The 22651-nt window shown below is 53.9% G+C and overlaps 6 protein-coding genes across 6 annotated transcripts; 2 read left to right on the forward strand and 4 right to left on the reverse strand.

Annotated features, from left to right (window-relative positions):
- Positions 1-480: 480 nt before the first annotated feature.
- On the reverse strand, positions 481-1110 carry CGGC5_v006243 (uncharacterized protein; the record flags this gene model as incomplete). Its single annotated transcript, XM_032022906.1, has 1 exon — positions 481-1110. One exon carries the CDS (start codon positions 1108-1110, stop codon positions 481-483), a length of 630 nt encoding a protein of 209 aa, XP_031880227.1.
- A 2355-nt stretch (positions 1111-3465) lies between these two features.
- Positions 3466-4380, reverse strand: CGGC5_v006244 (uncharacterized protein; the record flags this gene model as incomplete). Its single annotated transcript, XM_032022907.1, has 1 exon — positions 3466-4380. The coding sequence occupies one exon, from the start codon at positions 4378-4380 to the stop codon at positions 3466-3468; it is 915 nt and encodes a 304-aa protein (XP_031880224.1).
- Positions 4381-13457: 9077 nt separating this feature from the next.
- On the forward strand, positions 13458-14555 carry CGGC5_v006245 (uncharacterized protein; the record flags this gene model as incomplete). The annotated part of the gene is made up of 1 exon (XM_032022909.1): positions 13458-14555. The coding sequence occupies one exon, from the start codon at positions 13458-13460 to the stop codon at positions 14553-14555; it is 1098 nt and encodes a 365-aa protein (XP_031880228.1).
- Positions 14556-15750: 1195 nt separating this feature from the next.
- Positions 15751-18771, reverse strand: cdc28 (Pre-mRNA-splicing factor ATP-dependent RNA helicase-like protein cdc28; the record flags this gene model as incomplete). The annotated part of the gene is made up of 1 exon (XM_032022910.1): positions 15751-18771. One exon carries the CDS (start codon positions 18769-18771, stop codon positions 15751-15753), a length of 3021 nt encoding a protein of 1006 aa, XP_031880229.1.
- A 565-nt stretch (positions 18772-19336) lies between these two features.
- SCJ1 (DnaJ-related protein SCJ1) lies at positions 19337-20656 on the forward strand (the record flags this gene model as incomplete). The annotated part of the gene is made up of 2 exons (XM_032022912.1): positions 19337-19509; positions 19579-20656. The coding sequence occupies 2 exons, from the start codon at positions 19337-19339 to the stop codon at positions 20654-20656; spliced, it is 1251 nt and encodes a 416-aa protein (XP_031880303.1).
- Positions 20657-21322: 666 nt separating this feature from the next.
- CGGC5_v006248 (uncharacterized protein) lies at positions 21323-22566 on the reverse strand (the record flags this gene model as incomplete). The annotated part of the gene is made up of 4 exons (XM_032022913.1): positions 21323-21331; positions 21384-21799; positions 21869-22249; positions 22305-22566. 4 exons carry the CDS (start codon positions 22564-22566, stop codon positions 21323-21325), a joined length of 1068 nt encoding a protein of 355 aa, XP_031880300.1.
- Positions 22567-22651: the final 85 nt, after the last annotated feature.

Raw genomic sequence — 22651 nt, forward strand, 5'->3', positions numbered from 1 at the left:
GACGATAGCGCAGTCCACGAGCAGTACTTCAACCGACTCTTCCACCACGTCCACAACATCTTCAACGACGACATCGTCAAGCACACTCGCGTCATCAACTACGTCAACGGGACTCATCACCTCCACTAGTACCACCGGGAGCTCTTTGACACCAACGACATCTGAAACTGCAACTATTTCTGTGACGCAACCAACAAGCACAAGCACAACTTCGACTCAAGATTCTACTGCAACCAGCGTGACTAGTTCCACCGAGAGCTCCACGACAACCCCCACCAGCCTATCGTCGTCCACAACTACAGTTCAACAGTCGACATCCGGCGCTTCGACTTCCTCAAGGTCTCAGAGCATTTCTCCCTCTGCTCCAACAACGTCAACGTCGTCCATTCAGACAACGACATCGTCTATGCAGCCCACGTTGCCTGACATGTCGAGCTCGAGGACGACAATCTCTTCAGCAGTCATATCGCAGACTTCCCTTCAAAGTACTCCGGAGTTGTCCAGCGTTTTTTCGACGACGTCGGTCGCGTCGTCGACGCCCAGAATCTCCAGCACGGGTATTTCCATGTCTTTCCGCTTTACGAATTCATCCTCAAGCGTAGTTTCAACACTCGAGCAGACGCCATCATCATCAACCACGACCAGTTCTGCAAGCAATGCCCCTTCCACGCCCATATCGACATCAGTTCCCGTCACAAGCGTCGTTACAATCCAGTCTTCAACTGGTGCGCTTCTGAGCTCGGGCAGTGCCCCTACATCACAAATCAGCTTGCCAGCCAGCTCTTCTTCATCTCCTCTGAATCCGGCCTCATCGACCTCCAGCAGTGTCCAAAGTACCCGCCTAAGCAGTCTCCTAATCGGCCCATCAAGCGCCCTTGCCATTGACCCATCAAGCAGTCTCAGCATCAGCTCATTAAGCACTTCTGGTACAGGCACACCAGGCAGTCTTGTCGCCAGCTCACCGACGAATCCCTCAAAAATCCTTCCCAGCAATCCTCCCAGCAGCGCCTCGGTCGGTGTACCCTCCGGCCTATTTCCCACACCCACAGAAACTGCAGAAACCTCCACTACCCAGACCTTGGTCGGCACTCCAATTCTGCTCTCAATCATTGCCGGGGCTGCAGGCCAGCCCCCGCCATCTAACACACCAGGTGCTCCTTAACTGGGCATGTCCCAAGCTAATAAGGAAAGACCGCGCCTCTGCTCCAGCTATGTCATAGCGACGGGTTGCCGAAGAAAGGACATCGCATGGTTCCTTTTCTGAGGGAGTTCTAAAATTTGCGAATCTTGAGATGCTGGCTATCCATGCGGTATGATGCGGAGAATCACATACAGGACCGTCTTCCTAGATGCCGTCCATGATCCGACGCTGGCCTCTGCCGTCGTGTGGCTGGGGAATGAGGTATCTCATGGCTTGGCGGACAGATATTTACTCTATGAGATAGCGCATAATCCCTTCAATGCTGACAAGAGACTTTTCCGACTATGTTTCCCATCCGGATCCGACGGTAAGGGTTGATATGGGGTGGTGCAAAGCCCAGCGTCTTTGCTTCCATCGCAATCTCATAACACTTCTCCGAAACTGAGGATGAAGAACTTAAGTTGTTGCGGACTCCCATCTTCTTCCTGCCTAGCGATGAGCTTCAGGGATAAATAGAGACTTGAGAAGAGGCGCAGAGCGCTGTTGATGCGACTTTAAGCTAGTAGGCTTGCGGATAATCGATGCCACAAGGATGTCGTTCAGCACTTAAACCTTAGGAAAAGTCACACATCTAGACCGTAGCTAAGAAGTCAAAAAGACGCAACTTTCACATTCGGATTTTGAAATACAGAACAATCCTTCAAACGCCATGCTCTACACTCAAAAGGATAATTCGAACCGCCCCGAAGTTCTTGCCTGTCTATTCTGACCGGTGCATCCTTTAATTGCAAACGTCATCGGGGTCTCCTTAGCGCGCATAAAAGGTTTAGGCTTCTAATCATGAGGAGTGACGATGGTCCCGTCAGCTTCAATTCTATGCCCTTCAGGCAAGAACTGCACGAAACCCCTGATGAGTTGAGGCTTGTCCCAAAAGAGGTCTCTGACTTTGTGCATGGCCTCCCTTAGAGATAATCTGCCACAAACATTAATGTCTACTGCTGCCGCACTCAGTAGATGAACGTGCTCACCTTTTAGCCTTGCAATCAAACATGATGTTACAAAACGTGCTGATGGTGCTCGGGCTGTCGGGGTAGGCTGATTTCAAACAATCCATAAAGCCAAGAGCGTCATATAAAGTTGTCCCAGGTGGATCCATTATTGCACTTTTGATTGAGATAGGTAGTGTAACTAGCTTCAATGCGATGATACTTGGATGAAAAGCTCCCGAAGGCTTCTATTGAATGACGAGTTTAGAGAGTCAGGTCTGTAAGCTTGTCTAAGGCCGTTCTTATATCGTTCTTGCCTTGTGTATTGTCTATCAGGATGGTACTCGATGAACGGGGGTACTTTGGTAAGGGGCGAGGACTTGATGATGTGATGGGGAATACCTTGGTGGCCACCTCTATAAGGACTTGCAACCGCTTTGTATACCCTGAAGGATAGTTATCGAGGCTTCCCAGGACCCTTTACATCCCATCGGAGTTATCCGGCAGTCCAAAAGGTGTCCTTCCAGATGGTAGCCTCTTGCACTAAAGTGTGGTGTCAATAAACGACATGTTAGCTCTTCCCATACCGGAACAAACCAGGAAGACTCGCGATATGGTCTTTGCTGCATCGGAATTCCACTCGACTCCATACGCACGGTTCATAGACCACTACACCACTAATTATCTTTCATTCTTTATGATCAAACATCTACCTAGTTCCCTTCAGACTCTACACGTCGCTCTGGATCATTTCTCGCTGCCGTACGATCAATCATTATTGAATGTGAAAGGTTCTCAAAACTCTCACATGAGCAAACTAGAGTTGGAGGACCCAGAGATGTTCCGTGCCGTGAAGTTTACTAAATTGCAACCCGGCACGCTATGGTCATGCAGATTAGACGGTGGTCTAGATTGCATAATCCAGACGATGTTACCGGCTCAGATTGCGTCAGGCACCAACCTGGGATACGCATAGCTACTTCCAATTGACGTATAGCCTCGGCTAGTATCGCTGACTTTCAACCTGAGTCTCAACTTTGCGTTGCCGTGGCCCTTTCCGATATCTACGGCATTGCACAAGCCAGTAGCATCCCTCCGAGCCACTTCTGAGCTATCTAGCATGACAACAGCAATCAGGGAATTATTAACAGTTTTGACTTGGCAGGTCGCCTGAATGATCATCAGGAGAAGGCCAGATGCCATAAGCGTCACACCCATTCCCATCCAAATGTACATTCGCTGAGAGGAAACACGCGCTTCCAGAAGAACAACAGGCTTCCAAGATGTAGTTGTGGTACGCTGGGTCTCCACGGGGCTGAGGTATTTAGCCATCGCACTTCAACCGCCCTGGTAAGCTTGAGAAAGAGAGTCTCGAAGAAACCTTTCCAAGTTTCCCTGAAGTATGCCGGGCTCATAGGAGCTTATCGCTACCACAAGCGACTGTATCTCGGGCATCATGGCCAAAACTTCGTTGACAAGAGGATGGGGTGATACGGTGTCGTTGTCGTTGTCGTTGTCGGTGCTAAGAACATTGAAGGCCCACAGACAAGTGGACTTTGGTGACTTGCTGAGGTCCGACTGAGAGCATTGCGGCACGCACGCACTAATTTCCAGCTTTGCGAAAGCCAGGCAGTCGAAGAAGTTGTTATTCCACGGTATGTTGAGGAGTTCAATGTCCAAAGGGACGACGCTAAAGTCTGTTGAAGTGTGTGGGCATGTATAATTCTCATTCTGTCCCTGGTTCCAGTTTCTGGACACGTAGATCGCTGCGGATTTTGTGCCCTTGTAAACGCGATGATCAGGCAGCTTATCCGTTGGTTTTCTTGTCCATTGGGAACCTTTAAGAAGTGTTGATGTACCAGCAATCACCTGCGTAAGAGGCGACCTGTTTTCCGAAATGGTGGGATAGTTGCTTGAAGAGTTGTTGAGGGCTTTAGTGATATTGCCGGGCAAAGTTCGGATGTCCTTTACCCATTCGAAAGAGTTCACTTCAAATATAGGAACAATAGCGCTGTCGACCACTGTCCCGTTGGTGTAGGAGTAAAGGTATGGTATCATGCGGCGCGCAGATGACGATACTGGGAAGAGCTTGGTCGTATTGGTAGATAACGCGATTGTGCTGTCAGCAGTTGCTACTGCCGCTAGATTTGCAGTCTCTGCGAAGCTAACGAGACCTGCAGCACGTTGAACCACCGCCTTACGAACAGTAGGGAACATCATGCAGTGCTCCCAATAATGGTCAACCGGCGGCATCGTACTGGTCCCTAATGACAGTGTAGTATTCAGCATATCGTATGTTATCGATGGAACCCAGGCAACGGAGCCGGCGGCGACTGGACCTGAGAACTGGGCTGGCCAAGCAAGTAGCAAGACTGAAATTGCGCCGGCTTTCATGAGACTGCTTTGATGACCGAGTGACGTTCTTGGTCGAAGGAGAGCAAAAGGCGGCAGCTTCCAAGAGGTCATACAACTAGCCTCCGCGAGAGATAGTCCATAATGTTCCAAAAGAATAAAGATGCATCTCCGCGCTGAGATAAACTGCCATATAGCGCAGATAGTCCTCCAGATGACTAAGAAAGTTGAGATCAAGGTCATCACATTGGGTTGAGTGAGGCGTCGTAAAAAGAAGATAGGAGTTGATGAAAGCTCGGGCGTGTCGCCTCTGACGGCGAATGCTTTGCCGTCAAGAAAAGATACCACGCCAAATTCAAATGCTAGATCGAACAGAAAACACTCACACAGTAAGTATCACTTTGATATTGGTTGAAGCTGGTTGCGCTTTGCGTTTGTCTCACGACATTCGTGGATCTCGGCGGGTAGATCGTTGAGTTCATGGAAAGAGCGTGCGGGAGTTTTCCCCAAGAGAGATTGTTGCGAGCAGTGGTTGTACTCCATGGTGGACGGCTGTGGACAATACAGAATCCGAGATGGCAATCTTCAACTGGGACAACCCGGGTTTCTTAAATCATGTCAAAGGGCTGAGCTGAGCCCAGAAAACAAGCATATGCACCCTTGAAATTCACCACATCACTTCAAGTAACAATGATGCTTAGCGCAAGTGAGCGTACATAGGTAGATAGAAAGGCAGCCTTGTGGATGGAATGCAGAGGGTGGGTACAGCTGGATTGAGACCATGCTACTGGGCTCAAATGGTTGCTGGCATTAATGAGAGATGAAGAAAGAGGCTGGTTGAACTAAAACGATGTCTACTTGATCTCCTTTTAGGCTTGATAAGGTGTTAGGACGGCAAATGTTTCTTTCCGATAAAAGGCCGCCGATATCGCGGCTCAGCCGGCGGTTTGGTTTATTGCCACTTATAGGGACCTAAGTGTAGTGATCTACTCACTACGCTCGAATCGCATTGGTATAGGTGTCTAAGAATCACTTCTATTTGCGTAATGACGAGCATGTCGCTCGTGCAAAGAAAAAAGTGCTAATCGAATAACTAACCTTCTTCGATTAGCAAGACTGCTGATACCTAACTTCTTTATCAGGTCACATAAGAAAGGGACGTAAGACAGCCAAGGCCCAGCGCAAATTAAGTAAAAAGTTTTCAAGCAATTGCGCCTCAGTAGGGCACTCGTCGCCGTCATGATCATGATGCCATGATCAGGTAAGGCTGGCCGCATATTTTGCAACAACTCTGCCGCATTTGGAGGGCTACGAAAGCAATCACAGTGTGAACTGCTTTGCTTACGAGACAGCATGTGGGTAGACATTTATCATACGATTGGTCGAGAGACTTGTTGTCGATGATTACCTGCAGCCTGATTTAGCCGCGCAACGTCCATGCTAGGTATCTATCATCAACCCCGCTTCTTACGAACCATCTGGTGCTCGCTTCTTGAAATCAGCAACTTCGATTGTAACAGAACATGCGCCTGTAGATCGAAGCTAGCGATACGCGATGTCTACGTACAATTACCGCAGTCTGCCACCTGGCTGTATCCGCCTGCTTCGTCTGAATCCATCGGAGACCGACGATGCCCCGATACGATGCCAGCTTTTCGAGTATTCTCTCGCCAGCGCAAGAAGGAGGGGTACCCATCTTTACGAAGCTCTATCGTATTACTGGGGTTCTTCTACAAAGTCTCGGACTGTTTTTACAGATGCGGGCTGGTTACAAATTACAGAAAATCTGCACGCAGCCCTTTTACGCCTTCGGGACCCCGCCCTCGAACGAGTTATCTGGGCGGACGCCATTTGCATCAACCAGGATGATTTGGAAGAAAAAGGCCTGCAGGTTCAGCTTATGGCAGAAATATTTGCTAGAGCAAGCTGTGTTATCGTCTGGCTTGAGAGTGTGACCGGTGATTGCCTGATTGATGGCGAGTTGGAGGCCGGTGGCCGCCAAGCGATGCGGGCGTTGGAGGCTGCCGCCAGCAGATCGACAGAGGCCCCTTCTATCGGGGAGCAAGATCGGCTGGCGGTTGAGAAACTACTTGGAAGGCCGTGGTTCCGCCGCGTTTGGGTAGTTAAGTCATAACACGATGTAAACAAAGAGGCAGGCCGCATAATTAACAATAAGTAATCAGATGGTTCAAGAGGTTGCCGCTGCCCGACATATTCTGATCATGTGCAGGTTCGCTGAGATTGATGGTCAAGCTTTCTGCTCCGGGTTAAACCAAATGAGTGGCAGTCTGCTTCTGACGGACGAAGACACTCGGTCTCGAATTCGCTCAACTGTCAACCTCATTAAAAGTGCAACACTTCGTCCTAAAGGCGTGGTCAACGCCTCGGAACAATTTTCTCTACAGATCTCGTCTCTCGGGTATTTGATAGAAATGCACCTTACCCGGGAAGCTACAGATCGCCGAGACAAGATTTATGCCTTACTTGGCATGAGCACCGACAAGCCCCCTGGCCTGGTTCCCAACTACCAGATATCGTGGGGAAATCTATTTCCCTACGTTGTCAAGTCACTATTTCCGGGTTCCTCGTCGATTACTACAAACGATGAGAATGAGACTATGTTGGTCAGAATCAAAGGCTGTGTTATAGGCAAAGTAGGCCGGGTGGAAATCAAAGACAGTTGGCATGGCCAACAATCGGTGGGCATCACTTTGCATGAATCCGACGCCGGCGATAAATCTCATTATCAACGCCAGCCCTCTTTTGATTGGATCCTCCAGCCAACAGCCAAAGACATTTGTGAAGGCGATATTGTCTGTCTCCTGCAAGGCACGTGCACGTCACTTCCCACGGTCGTTCGAGTACACCAGGACTATTGTTCTATTGTCACGATTTCCGTCGATGCACACGAGTACATGACGACTATTACAGACCTTTGGCGTAGTAACACCCGGTTCGATTTTCTACTTACGTGGAGCTGGAAAGCAGAGACGCATCCAAGCCACCTCAACGACTTTCTGATTGCCCAAGGTATCAGTTCAATGAGTTGCGCCACCTTGCAGGTTTCACACGACCTGAATACTGCAGTGATGCTGCTGGAAACAGAGAAATATTATTTGGCGATGCTGAAAGTCCATGCAATTATGGTTGCGTGCGAAGCTGTCGGCGAGAGTAAACATCCCGATGCTGTGGCCGCCGCAAAGTTTCTTGATGTGGTACGCAGAGATCTCTTTGAACACCGGCAAGAGGCTTTTGAAAGAGTAAGAGGCCTGATTGGCAGGAAGAGAGGTCACGTCGATGTGACGGAAGACTTGCTGATTCAACTTGCATCAGCTCCTGGATGGGAACCGATGGCATTTGTTCTTGACACGCAATCAAAGCCTAAAACCATCACCGATAACGTTGTAGCAGCCGCGGTGGAAAACAAAAGCAGATACAGCAGAAGTATCGTCAAAGTTCTCCTCGACGGTAGAGAGGACCAAATTACCATCACAGAGAAATGCCTCATAGCAGCAATGTCACCCAGACCCTATGACGGGCTGGATCACAGGGACACCATCGAGCTCCTTCTGAACAACAAAGCAATCCGAGTCAGTCCCACAGAGAAATTTCTCATAGAACGAGTGGGTGCAGATGATCTTGAAATTCTCGAAACTTACTGGCTCATGACACGGCTACTCGATAAGCGGAAAGGGGATCAAATTACCATCACCGAGAACGTTCTAGTAGTAGCAGCAGCAGCAGCAAGCAAAAGCCAATACCTGAACCACATGATGAGCCTGCTCCTTGAACGGAAAAAGAATCAGATTACTATCACTGAGGACGTTCTTATAGCGGTGGCAGCAAACGAAAAGAACGGGGCCTTTACCATGTTGACTATTCAGCGGGAAATGGGCTATCTTACGGTCACTGAAAAAGTGCTCGCAGCAGCAGCAACAAATAAGGAGCTACGCAGCAGCATTCTAGGCGATCTATTCTCCAGAGAAAGCAATCAGCGTCCAGTGACCAATCAGGTTCTCAAGACGGTATATCAGAATTTGTCTGATACTGAGGGAAGGACTGCTCTTCAACTAGAGATGAACAAGAGAGGTATTTGTTGAGATCCCGATGAAATTGCTGCAGAGACATGGTCTTCTTACAGTTATACAATGACTTTCTGCCTTACAAGCTACGTGCAGTATATAACTGCTTTCTACTCAATAGTAGAGGTTGTGGTTAATATTGTATAAATGCATACTACCTACCTACTTATTTGCAGATTGGATAGCACCAATACGTTATGCAGCCAAATGCAATGACCTGAATCGCCGCTGAGGTAATACTCGGAACCATCCAGACAGGACATCACATGACGCAACACGTGTGACCTGCATTGCCGATAGACGGCTGGATCCGAGAAGGTGGGTCCCCCATCCAAGGTTTTGCCTTGGCTTTCTCCCCCTCCGTTGCTAACGCAGCTTGCGCAGCCCAAGAACCGGTGACGTCTGCGGTCCAGCCTCCCCCTCCAACCCCCGACCCCTGGATCAGCGGCGGCGGTTGGCCGGCGAGGCAGGCAGTCAACAGTCAACACGAAGGGGGCGCGCGATTTCGACCGCTTCTCTTTCGGCTTCGCAAAACAGCTAAAAAAGAGTTTTGTCGATCGCGGTGAGGGAAAAAGAAACCACGAGGCTGCAGGCGGGACAAGCGGGAGAAAAGGTAAAAAAACAGAGTCTTCTGAAGCTCTCTTTTCCGTTCGGCTCGTTTCATGTTTGGTTGTTGCTCCTTGTGATGGACGGGTTTTTGGTGGTTTTAGCAGATGCTACCGCGGCGCGGCGACGGCGAGGCGTCTGGTTAGATGGAGGGGTTCCTTTTCTTTCTCTGGTTTCTTGGTCTTGTTGCTATCTTGGGAATAGGAACCCTGCCTGCACCGGTCGACCGTTGCGAGGGGTTCAGTCACTTGCTACTGCGGTAGAGGCAAGGCCCCTTTGCATTTGGGGCCAGGGCCGGCCTTTTTTTCTGCTAGGGGCATGAAGAATGCAAAGGGCACTTGCAAGAGTTCCCAACGGAAGGCGTTGGAACGACTAGCCCAAGATAGCCATGTCGTTGGACCCCTTTTGAAAATTCTTTCTCCGTCGATGACTGTTTATTCATGCCATGGAATTGTTCATGCGGGAAAAAAAAAAGGACCTTGGGCGCAGTGACGTGCCTTGTAGGGCGCCAATCATGGGCAAGGCGGCGGGAAGCCCGATTAACACAGGGATTCGCGGGGAGGGGCGCAGGCAATGCTGGGAGCGCTGCGCAGCCCGGAAAGGGGTCCTGGTTCTGGGCAAGAGGAGGGCGTGGGAGGTGGGTTCCGTCATTGCTGTCGTCGGGCGGCATTTCCAGCAGCGTTGGATGTCGCAGTGTGGTGCCCCATAGAACCGCCCTATCTTTTCACCGTCACATAGTAGGTAGGCACCTCGATATGTGTGATTGTGACTGTGATCCCGTGGGGACGACGCGGGACCGAGGCTGACGGTAGATAGGCAACAATAGCGGTAAAGCCAAAGTAGGAAGGGATCTCATTGGGGGGAAGGGAAAAAGGAAACAAGGCCAGAGAAAACAGGGAAGGGGAAGCTTTGAAGTTGGCAGCAGAGAGGAGAGGCATCGAGCTGGCTCCCGGGGATGGCTGTCTGTTGACTCGCGCAGCATAGCATCTCTCAAGCAACCCGCCTAAAGACCCGGAGATGATGTGGCTGTTCCCAACCTTTTGGGAAACAACCCGAATCCCCGTCTGAGGTAAATCGAGCCCGTACCATGTGAGTCTGGAGCAAAGAAACCTTCGGGAGCCTCCCAAGGGGCCCCGTAAAACGAAGCTTCCATCGAATAAACGACTCAGAGGGGCGTCCCCTGTTCAGATGAAAAAAGGCCGCCGACACGAACAAATCACCATCCGCCATTTCTGGCTTGCGAGCCTTCCTCCACTTTGGGGTTGATATCAACGGGAAAGACGGGTGTTTCCCGAGGCATGATGTTTTGAATCAATAGCGTCGACGGAGCATGAGAACAATAGAACCCCGAGGAAACGCGGTCTCGCGCGTTGTTGTCTAAGACATTGAATCTCTGTGTACCATTAGATTTCTGTTTGGATTTTTCGCATAACAAGAAAGGAGGGTCACAGGCCAGGGTCCAAATCATGGAGCTAGCCCAAAGGATGCATGCGTCACTTGGCGACTGACGGGGCAAGACAACGGAGGGAAGTTCTCACAAGAGCGCAAAGTTCATGCCGGGTTGGCAGAAGCAAAGAAAGGGAATGAGGTATGCGAAAAGGGAACAAATTAGAACATCGGGAGACGCGTCCAAAAAAGCAAGTTGAGGACGCGTTTCGAGACGGATTGCGAGGCGGCGGCCGGCCGGCCGAGAAAACACACGGACAATCAGCCCACGCAGAAGCCGCCCGCCTGGACTCGATACACGCCAGCGACGCAGGGCGCTCGAGGTCGTTCGCTTCCCCGCGTATCCATTCGTCGGCGTGCTGTAAGTGCGAAAGGTGATGAGATGAATACGAAGCACGAAAGGGGGCTGCATCTGTCAGGAACTTGGGCTCTGGTGAACGGAACAACTGGAAGTCGAGAAAATATACCCGAGTTAGTCGTGAGATAGGTTCGTTAGGAGGCTAGGCGATGAAGAGCGAAAGTTGAGCATCCCTGAGCCCCTTCCCGGGCTCGGAGGCATCGGGGTGACTAAGTTGACGAGGGAATATCTGGCAGTCGGCTAGCTGCACCTGCCCAAAGGCTAACTTTGGGCACGATGAGGACGGGCGACGACGAGGTGCCTGGGCTATGGCCTGGCACCTGCGGGATGTCGGATCGCCCTCGAGCAGATCCATATGTGTTGGGCATCGGATACGGGGACTTTGGACGGGGAAGCTCTCTGTGGTGAGGTATCTTTGTTGTGGATGAGGCCGCGGAGAGAGTGCAGGGGGAACTTTTTGAGAGGGTTGTACTTGGCAACTTGGACCAAGATACTTGACGGGCAGCGAGGGTTGGCAGAGGTGAGCATGTCACTGGCCTGCGCATCACGTCAATGCCCGAACTCTAAACAACATTACGGGGTGCGTGATGGGCCCCCTTTTTTCCTTCTTCACAAGCTGCCACTGACTGCACTGCTGCCAGGGCGTGCGTTGCGTGCGTTGCGTGCGGTGACGGGTTGAAGGATGACGGGTGACCCTACCGGACGATTCTGCTACCTGCCCACCTGCCTTAGTGACGGGCACCTAGCTCAACGCCTCAGAAGGAACACGCCAGCAAGAAGAAACAGCCCGACTACGGAACCCTTCCTTCGTTGGTAGTGGAGGACCTGACTGTGACAGGTACGAACCTACGCACCGGAAGGTAGGAGGAGGTGATGAGGCAGGGAAGGTAGCTGCTACTTGAGGAATAATAGAACACTACAGATAGACAGGAAGGAGTGACAAGCGCGACCTGACAGATCAAAGCTCCTCCTGACTGCAATAATAGCTCGCTCGTGTCCCCCCTTCCTGCCCTCTTGGATCACTTTGCTTCCCTCTCCTTCCGAATGCCCTCTGCGACAATCTTTCCGTCTCTCCAACGCATACACAAGCATTTTATCTCGTGCATGTCTTGCTTAGAACAAACAGCCGAGCGACCGCACCCGTGACCTCGCCTACTATTTTCATCCACTCACCCTGGAGAGGAACAGCAAGAGACCACCACCTCGACCCGTCCAGTCTCCAGACCAGCAGCAAGGCACGGCACCACTCGAGAACCACAAAGTCACCAGTCTAGGCCTGGGCCGCCCATCAACGACCCAGAACCAGACAGACCTGGACCGGCCAACCCACACGGCACGCTCGCTGCAAGCAGGGGCACGCAACACCAACCGCCAATCTGCTTGCGAGTCGCTTCCACTGTTGCGTCACCCGCGTCTCCAGCTTCGTCAGTCAGCACACAGGACCACACGGCAAGACACCCGCACTGAAGACACAGCAGTCGCTGCTGCTGCACTTCAAGGGACCTGCAACAGCAGCGCGAATTTTCCACTCTTCGGCATCCCGTCCATCGTCCATCGTCCATCGTCCATCGTACCTCACTGCTGCCGCCCTGCCATATCTTCGGCCCCTCATTCCTCGCCTCATTCAAGACCCAAAGACCGGGTCAAATTTTTTCTCTTCCCTCTCTGCGATTTGCGACGGACAAGCTAGCCACAGCGATTCCCGACCGACCGTCCCATCAGAGACAATTAGACAGAGACGGAACACACCAAAACCGGCACCGCCAAAAGTGACACCTGACTTGGTCTCTCCTCTCTCTCACACGTTCACGAACCAACGAACGCCCGTGTAAATCATCCCATTCTCGATCGGCTAGTCCCCTTCCAATTCCAAGCCTGCACGCAGGGGAGCTGCGCCCATTGCAGGCAGGCCATACGAAGACATCCAGTCGCGGCCTTTTCCTGTCGTCGTCCGCGTCCTTCTTTACCCTTCTGGTATGTGCATCTCGATAATATCACCCGCCCCCGTTCTGAAGCGTGTCAAAAGTATCAAGTGTCGGATCTATTGACAGGGAGGCATCTCTGCCGCTGGACGCTCGCTGATGCTGATGCCCGCTCCTGCGACAATCACCGCACTTGTACACACCCCCAAGTCGAACCCCTTCCACTTTCCCCTTCCCTTGCTGTGACCCAAAAAGGGCGAATCGCGGGAATCGACGTCAGGGTCACAGGGTCACCAAGCCAATCTTTTGTCCCCCCACCACCTGTTTTCCTGTCCCGTCCCAGAATCCGTTCCTGCTCCCCCTCTCCTCCCCGGCCTACATAATAACGTCAAAACGTCAGGGTCCCTGCTTGGAACATTCTCCATAAACCTTGGTCACTCCCGCCAGTGATTTACATTTGCGCTTTATCAGCAAACCCAACTACAAGACATTGAACTTCCAACAATCACCACCACCACCTCTGCACCAACAAATCTATCGCCATAAAATCAACCCCATTTCACGATGAGTCTAGTGGAACCAGCTCCGGTCACTGCTGCCGCCACGGGAGCTAGCATCTCCCCCCAGAACCCCATCGCCGCCGCTGCTGTCGACACATTAGGTGGTGATGCGACACCGCGCCCCTCGAGCCACAACGAGCCGGCATCTGATGCCTCCAAAAAGGACGTGAAGAGCAAGGTGAAGGGACTCTTTGGAATCGGCAAGAAGAAGGAGGACTCGAACGCCTCCAACAAGTCGTCATCCGCCAAGCCTCCTGCCGCGACCGTCACCAGCAATCCTTCCTTGTCAAGGGACCCCTCCAGAGCGTCTGCCAGGTCAACCACCGTGCACCCTTCGTCGCCAGGCCGTGGCATCTCCAGCTCCCCGCGCCTGCCATCACCAGCGGGCTCTCAGATCTTCGAGCGCGACGTCGACAACATGTCAATCAAGCCGCAATCGCCCGCCATCCCGTCGCACATCCAGACAGAGAACCACATCCCGCCGGTCCTCGATGCATCCTCGGAAGCCATCACGGACGACCACCTCGACCCGGACAGCGTCGAAATCGTTACCCACGCTCAGCACCAGCCCGCCGCTGCCGCCGTCACGGGCGCCAACGGCGGCACCCCGCACGCCTCCGACTCAATGGCCGCATCCTGGACTGAAGAATTGCGCGCATTTGCCGACCGCGATGACGCATCGAACTACAACTCGCTCGAGAACGCCGACGTCCGCCGTCTCAGCTTCATTTCCTTTGCCGATGTCGTGCAAGCCGAGCAGGGCGGACATGCGGGTGCTGCAGGCTCTAGGGAGTCGATCCATGTCGCAGGTCTGACCTCGCTGTCATCAGTCAACGCCCGGTCGCCATCTCCCATCCGCTCGCCTGTCTCGTCGCAGCCGGCCACCTCCCCGCCGACGAGCAACCCCGGGTCCATCAAGGGACTGGAAATGTCCCCGGCGCGCAAGCCCGTTGGAAGCCCCATCCCATCGCATCACAACCTGAACATGAGCAGCGACCTCAACATTGAGACCATGTCGCAGGTGCTCAGACACACGGGAAGCACGGATCTAAGCGGGGTCCGGAGCTCGCCCACGAGCCCGATTGAGGGGCCGTCACGTTAAAAAGAATGCATCAATCGACGAAAGGAAAACAAAAGATGACGAAGCGCTGCAAAACACTACAAATTTACTGGTACGGAGTCGGAGGCAAACGGAGAAACCATTGATACCAAAGTGGAAGTTCTTTCCTGCGAATTACTTTTTTCTCGCTTTCACGCAAACGCTTTTTTTCTTCCTACACAAGCGAGCAGCCATATCATCCGGGGCGGCTGTCTCATTGAAATTTTTGGGGGATGGGGGGACACCGTCAAATTGCTGCTTTTTTGTTTCCCGACTTATTCACTTCGTTTCAACCTCGTCCAAGGAAATTATATGGAGTTGCACTAAAGAGGGAATTCAACTCTGTCGCTCAAAATGTGATGGGAAAGGGCGTAGTTCGGACAGTTTTGGGGAGGAGGAAATTTTTCCTGATCCTAAAGCGCTTGGATTCACGTAGTGTGGGAATTTTCATGTGGCCTCCCTTGACGAAAGCAATGCAAAGCTCAAGATTGTCTGAAGCGCAACTCGAACTACTGTCCGTCATTCTGGGTTTCTGGGAATGTGACTTTGATCTCGTGAGGCGCGGGGCTATTGGCCGGTCTAGCATGTGAAAGACGCTTCTAGCGCTTGCCTAGATTCTTGCGTGAGTGACATGGGACGGCGCGGCGCGGCCTCTTTTCATTTGACATGTCAGCCTAGGGGGTTCTCTAAACAACTCATCATCTGCGCGTTAGTCGAGATGGCCATTGAGAGAGATGCTGTGAGCAATGGCGGCGGCTTATTTTTATCCGATGCGAGCGCCTCGGTGGCTGGGTTCTTGAGATTGCAAATGTTATAGAGATCGCCTTTTTTTTCCCTGTGCTAGAGCGATTACTTTTCCTGTGGCTTTACTCTACATTATCCTCGTCGTCGTTATCGTCGTCGTTGCGGCTTGGTCTTCGATGAGAGATCAAGTACACAGCATATAGCCGCGCAGGCACAGGAAAATTAGGCGTTCTCGTGTTCTGTTGCAATCGATGGTGATTTCTTCAGCAATGGCGTGATTCATCAGATCCCGTCTTTCGGAACAATACACAAAGGGGAAAATGTGTCCCATGGGAAGTGATTGTGGTCATCCAGATATGATATTCAATTTCTACCTTTCAAACATCATTGCACCGTGAACCCTAGCCATGCCTGACGTAAACCCATCTATATGCCACTGACCACGAGAAAGAGACTACCGGTCGTAGCTCCGGCTCTTGGGCATCTTCTTCTCCTCCAACGCCTCGACGTCGCCCTTTTTGTAGAAATGCGGCGCCAGCTCCGCGAGCCACTTCGCCTCGATGGGCATGCAGCTGCGCATGTACTCCTTGGTGGTCTGCACGAGCTCAAAGTACACGAGCATGCGGATGGGCGGGTCGACGCCCATGAGGACGGAAGACGGGTGCACGTAGACGGTGGCGTTCTTCTTGACGGTGCGGTACGAGTCGCCGGAGCGCTGGAGGCGGGCGGCGTTGGGGAAGAAGCCGGCGGTGAGGGCGCGCTTGATGGGCGTCAGGTTGGAGGAGCCACAGGTGGACGGGGAGACCTCGACGCGCTCACAGAGCTTGGCGAGCTGGTCGCGGACGTCGCGGGCGCGGGTGAGGGAGCGCTGCTGGAGGAAGTTCTCGCGGGACCAGATGGGGGAGAAGTCGGCGTCGACCCACTGGTTCCAGATGTTGAGGAGGGTGAGGTGGTCGCCGCCGTCCTTGATTGTGAAGCGGGCGCGGGCGGAGTCGGCGTGAATCTTCTTGTCCTTGGGGCGGAAGAAGAGGGCAGACGCCTCGGAGAGCATGGAGACGACAGAGAGGACCTCCTCGACGCACCCTTCCTTGTCGGCGGCGAGGACGGCCTTGGCGAGCATTGGGTCCGTGGGGAACTCGGCCATCTGGCGGCCCATCTTGGTGAGCTCGCCCTTGTGGTTGAGGGCCTGGAGGGCGAAGAGGTTGTTGAGGGCGCCGATGAGGGCCTCAGTTGGGGGCGGGTCCATGAACTCGAAGTCGAGCAGCTCGTTGATGCCGAGAGATTTCAGCTGGAGGACAACGCCGTTGAGGTTCGTGCGCTGGATCTCGGGCATGGGCGACTCGTCCATCTCGTTCATGTAGGCGAACTTTGTGTAGAGGCGGAAGCACTTGCCGGGGCCAACACGACCTGCGCGGCCGGAGCGCTGGTTCGCGGAGGCGCGAGAGCACGGCGTCACGACGAGGTTCTCCATGCCGGTGGCCGGGTTGTAGACGTTTTCCTTGACGAAGCCCGGGTCGATGACGTAGACGATGCCGTCGATTGTCAGCGATGTTTCGGCAATGTTCGTCGCGAGAACCACCTTGCGCGCGCCCTCGGGTGTCGGTTCGAAGATTTTGGCCTGCAGCTCGGAGGGAAGGTTGGCGTAGATGGGACAGATAACGAGCTCCTTGATGCGGGAGCCCAGCTTCTTTGCCGTGTCCGCGATTTGCTGCTCTGCTGCGTCGATTTCGTCTTGACCCGTGAGGAAGACGAGGATGTCGCCTTTCCCTTGTGTGGTGTGGATCTGGAAGACTGTGGTGATGGCTGCTGCGAGGTAGTTTGCTTCGGGGGCGGGGGTGTAGTAGATGTCGACGGGGTATCGTCTGCCGGGGATGTTGTAGATAGGCGCGTCGTCGAAATACGCAGCAAACTTTTCGGCGTTCATCGTGGCCGATGAGATGAGGAGTTTGAGGTCGGGTCGTTCTCTCGCCAGGTCCTTGACCAGAGCCAGTAGAATATCAGTGTGTACCGTTCTCTCGTGGGCTTCGTCAATCATGATGGCAGAGTATCCGGCGAGATCAGGCTCAGTCATGAACTCTCTTAGCAACATGCCATCGGTCATGTACTTGAGAATGGTCTTGTCGCTGGTGTTGTCCTCGAAACGGATCGAGTATCCTACTTCCTGGCCGACCTTGACGCCTACTTCATCCGCCACACGTGCTGCAACACTCATTGCTGCGACACGACGAGGCTGCGTGCATCCGACCTTTAGCCCGTTCTTCGTATATCCTGCTTCGTGCAGGTATTGCGGCAATTGTGTCGTCTTTCCGGAACCCGTCTCTCCGACAATAACCAGAATCTGATACTTTTCCATCGCCGCGAGGAAGTCGTCTCGGTAGGCGTAAATCGGCAAGCTCTTCCTCGTCTCCTGGATCGAGAGCTGCTTCTTCTCGGCTGCCTCAATCTGCGCCGCAAGGAACTGCTGCTCCTTGGTCAGCTTGCCCTCGCCGGGCAAACTCGAACCCAGATTCCACTGGATATACTGCTCCTCATCCAATACATATGCATAGTCGTCATTCTCTCGCTCCGACCTCTGGATTTGCGCCTTGGCCTTGGTCGCCTGCTCCCTTTCCCACTCCTCGTGTTCTGTCACAAACTTCTCCTTGCCGTACTCGTCCTTCTCCACGTATCGCTTGTACATCGCATCCTCCTTCCTCTTTCTGTCGATCTTTCCCTTCTCCGTGATGTAGTCCTCGGGGATGTAGTACCCGTCCTTGTGGTCATCAATCTTCAACCTCTCCTCCGCTAACCTCAAAATCTCGCGGTTCTTGGCGAACTCAGCCTTCTCCTTCTCCGACAGCCTCGCGCCGCTCCTGAGCTCCGCCGTCTCCTCGGCGACCTGTTTCCGCAGCAGAGCAAGCTTCTCGGCCTCTCGCTTCCCGAGGTACGTCTGTCGACTCTTCATCCTCAAGTCCTCCATCGTCGCCTTGCGGTCCGCGGCGTCTGGCAGCCTCCTACTATCCGAGCCCTTGCTCCTCTTATCGTCCTTGTCCTTCAACCGTTTCGCAAACGCCTCGCGCTCCTCAATATCGCGCTGTCGCTCCAGCTCCTCGCGCGCGCCGTCCGACAAGTCCTCATCCCGTTCCCGGTCCCGTTCGCGATCTCGATCATCGTGGCTGAGCTTGACGCGCTTCGACGCCGATTCCTGAAACTCGGGCTCCTCGTCGACTTCTTCTTCCACCTCCGATGGCGGCTCCTCGTCCGCCCACCTGTCGTCGTTGTCTGTGTCTCGTTTGCGATACTGTTTCGACGGGCGGGCCGGTGATCGTGAGCGAGAGCGGCGGCGGGACGTCCGTTCGCTGCGGTCGCGGTCTCTATCTCTCTCGCGTGACCGGTCGCGGTGGCGCGACTTGTGCTTCTTCTTCTCCTTGACGACTTTCGTGGGGCCGACCTCGTCGTCCTCCATCGGGAGGAAGGCGTACTTCTTTGACGCCATGGTCGCGGTCGGTTCGCTGCAAGCTTCTGGCGAGCGACTCGGTACTGCGAGGCCTGAGTTTGTATCTTGGAATGGGAAATTGCGCCGGGAATGGAGCGAAAATCAAATCGCAGATGACAAACAACCTATAAAAGAAAAGCCATATGGGATTGGCCTCAACTTGGACGTTTCTGACGTCTCTGTCGCGCTGCAAGTCGTCTGAACTCAAATTCTCCACATTTCCTCCGTGGGGCTGGCTGCATTGTACTGCCATCCAATCAACAATCTCTGATAACATTTCTTATCGTACCTCCCAGCTCCCCCTTCTTAACACGTTGGAACTTGCATTTCAAGCAGCTGTTCAATTGCGCTGGCCTTCTTTGATATCTTTCAGAGTCTTCCTTCTCCATAACCCACCTCCCCCCTCCCTCTCACACGACAAGTCCTTTCCTTCCTTTGAGTCACTCCTTCAAGGACTTGGAAAAATCGGGCGACCTCACTACCGCGAACGGTGTGATTTTTATTTCAAGCCATTACAACTTTTTTAACCTTTCGGCCACTAATACGCCCTCGAAGTACACCCACGATGTTCCTCTTCCGAGGGGCAGCGCTGCTGCTGCTGCTCCTATGCCTCGTCCAAGTCGCACTCTGCGTCGAGGACTACTACAAGGTCCTGGGCATCAACAAGTCCGCCTCCGACCGCGAGATTAAATCCGCCTACCGCAAACTCAGCAAGAAATACCACCCCGATAAGAACCCGTACGCTACCTCCCTCTCCCCTCCCATCACCACACACCAGCCAAGCTAACCTCTCTCTTCCACAAACAGTGGCGACGACACCGCAAAGGACAAGTTCGTCGAAGTCTCGGAAGCCTACGAGGCCCTCATCGACCCGGAGACGCGCAAGATCTACGACCAGTACGGCCACGAGGGCCTCAAGCAGCAGCAGCAGGGCGGCGGCGGCTTCCACCGCCACGACCCCTTCGACGTCTTCTCGCGCTTCTTCGGCGGCGGCGGCCACTTTGGCGGCCACGGCCAGCGCCGCGGCCAGGACGTCAACGTGCGCATCGGCATCGCCCTCCGCGACTTCTACAACGGCATCAACACCGAGTTCCAGTGGGACAAGCAGCACATCTGCGAGGACTGCGACGGCACCGGCTCCGCCGACGGCACCGTCGACACCTGCGGCGTCTGCGGCGGCCGCGGCGTGCGCATCGTCAAGCACCAGCTCGCGCCGGGCATGTACCAGCAGGTCCAGATGCAGTGCGACGCCTGCGGCGGCCGCGGCCAGAGCATCAAGCACAAGTGCCACACGTGCGGCGGCGCGCGCGTGGTGCGCAAGCCCACGACGGTGCAGCTCACGGTCGCCCGCGGCGCGGGCAGGGACAGCCAGATCGTGTACGAGAACGAGGCCGACGCGAGCCCGGACTACGTGGCCGGAAACCTGGTCGTCACGCTGGCGGAGAAGGAGCCCGAGCTGGGCACGGATAACCCCGACAAGGTCGACGGCACGTTCTTCAGACGCAAGGGGGATGACCTGTACTGGACCGAGGTGCTGTCGCTGCGCGAGGCTTGGATGGGCGATTGGTCGCGCAACCTGACGCACCTCGACGGGCATGTGGTCAAGCTGGGAAGGGAGAGGGGCCAGGTTGTGCAGCCGGGACATGTGGAGACGGTGCAGGGCGAGGGCATGCCAAAGTTCCACGAGGACGGCGACAGCGTCTACTACAAGACGGAGTTTGGCAACCTGTTTGTGGACTACGTGGTGGTGCTGCCGGACCAGATGGAGAGCGGGATGGAGAAGGAGATGTGGAGCGTGTTCCAAAAGTGGCGCGGCAAGATTGCCGTCGACCTGCTCAAGGACAGCGGAAGGCCGGAGAAGCCCCCTGTGCACGACGAGTTATGATGAGATGTAGACGATGTGTGTGTGATAGAACAATAGACGGCCGTAATGTCAAGTCCCTTATTTCGGAATGTTTGCCATTTGGACTGAATGTCTTTCAGTATGTGGGTTGAGACTGCTTGCCTTCAAAGTGTTTGCCTACCTATTCAGGATGTTTGCTCATTCACATTGTTCGCTTATTCAACTTGTTTGCCATTTGAGAAGAGAATGAGAGATTCAAATAGTCCATTTGATGTGACGTATCCATGTCTAACAACCATCTCGTTCGTTAAGTGTTGAAGCAAAGTCATGAGTCGTTACATCGGCCATCATATCGTGTCTAGATCCAAACATATGAATGTCATACAAGGAAAAGATAAGGGAAAAGTCGCAACGTCATAAGTCGTTATCCGCTCCTCCTCCTCCTTCTCCTTCGTCGTCGGTCGTGATCCTCATCTTCGCTCGTGTCGTCTTCTATCCTTCGCTGCCCTCCATGCTGCACCTCCCGCACGACGCCAACCACGTCCTTCAAGAGACTCTTCCAGCTGCCATGCCCGCTAATCATGCCTTCAATGTTGCTCGCGATCTTTTGGACTGAGTCGTCATCCGTGCCGCCGACGGCCCATGCGCCGGTCGTGTGCCAGCCGTTGCCGTTGCGAGGCCGCGATTCGAAGTTGCCTTGCCGCCATCTCATTGCGCCTGTGCTACCGTTCAGAGGACGTCCATGAGAGTCAAAGCGATCGGGAAGCACCTCTACTTCACTATCCGAGTCCATCACAGGGAATTCCATGCCACGCCTCTTCTGGCGGATGAGTGGATGGTTGGCGGAGGGGTCCGACGAGGACCGTCGGCGGTTGAGAACTGGCCGGATGGTTGCTAATTGCTCCTCACTCAGAGAAGGTGGCTGCTTCTCCTTCTCCTCCTCTTCAGCCGCAGCCACCTCTTGGTCCCTACGATGCCGATGCATAGTCTGTGACGATTTAGGAGACAAAGGGATGAAGGTGACTGATTTTGAAGCAGAGTGTGGACGCTTGACTGACTCTGCGCTGGAGACAGAGGAAGATGACGGTGATGCAGACCGCGAGCGGGGCTGCGATTGAGAACGAGACCGAGAAAGGGCCTCGGGCGGTATGAACTTTTTAGCACGCTCTCGCCATTTTACACCATCTGTAATCTGTCAGTAATCGTCACAGGAGCAGTAAAGATACAAATGAGATAACGATCAGATCGACCCACCCTCAGGACCCAGAGAGACTGGCTGGGCATCTTGCGGTGAGGCGCTACGAGATTTGTCTTCACTCACATGGTCAGGGCCGAACCTCGTTCCGGGCGGCGGGCCGCCTGCCGGAGGAGGACCTCCCGCCGGCGGAGGCGGAGGAGGATATCCACTAGCGCCGCCCGTGGCCATAGGTGGAGACGGTCCCATCGGTGGCCCGTAATCTTGAGGGTACGGCGGGTATTGGTCCCGCAAGTTCGTTGTCGAAATGTTTGGGTGTTGAGTGAAGCCCGCAGCAGCACCAGTCGCAGTTGGGTAGTACGAGCCGCCCGACGCGTGTGGCGGCGACGGCGGACGACTGTAGTCATCGTAATGCCCGGCTCGAGCATCATCTTCGTATCCTGTCTGCTTGTCAGTAACATTGGCCACCCACATGCGTTCAACTCCAAGACTCACGTCTGCGGTCCCGCTCGCGTTCCCTGTTTCGTGGACGTTCTCCGCTGGAAGCACGGTCTCTTGAAACTCGGTCCCTTGAAGCCCGGTCCCTTGAAGCCCGGTCCCGTGAGTAGGCTCTATCGCGCGAGATTGACCTATCACGGGAACGGGATCGTGCGCTCCTTTCCCTCGATCTCCTATCGTCCTCTTCCTTCTCCTTCTTTTTCTGATACTGCTTGATACCAATAGCGGCGGCCCCTGTCCCAACCGCTGCCGCCGCCATGTCTCTCAATCGACTCTTGCTTCTCTTCTGCGCCGGCTCGGGGTCATCGCGTCCATCCCGGTGTCGACGTCGTCGCCTCTCGTTC

Source organism: Colletotrichum fructicola (genome assembly GCF_000319635.2).
Source record: "Colletotrichum fructicola Nara gc5 chromosome Unknown KSG_Nara_v1_contig03, whole genome shotgun sequence".
NCBI lineage: Eukaryota > Fungi > Ascomycota > Sordariomycetes > Glomerellales > Glomerellaceae > Colletotrichum > Colletotrichum fructicola.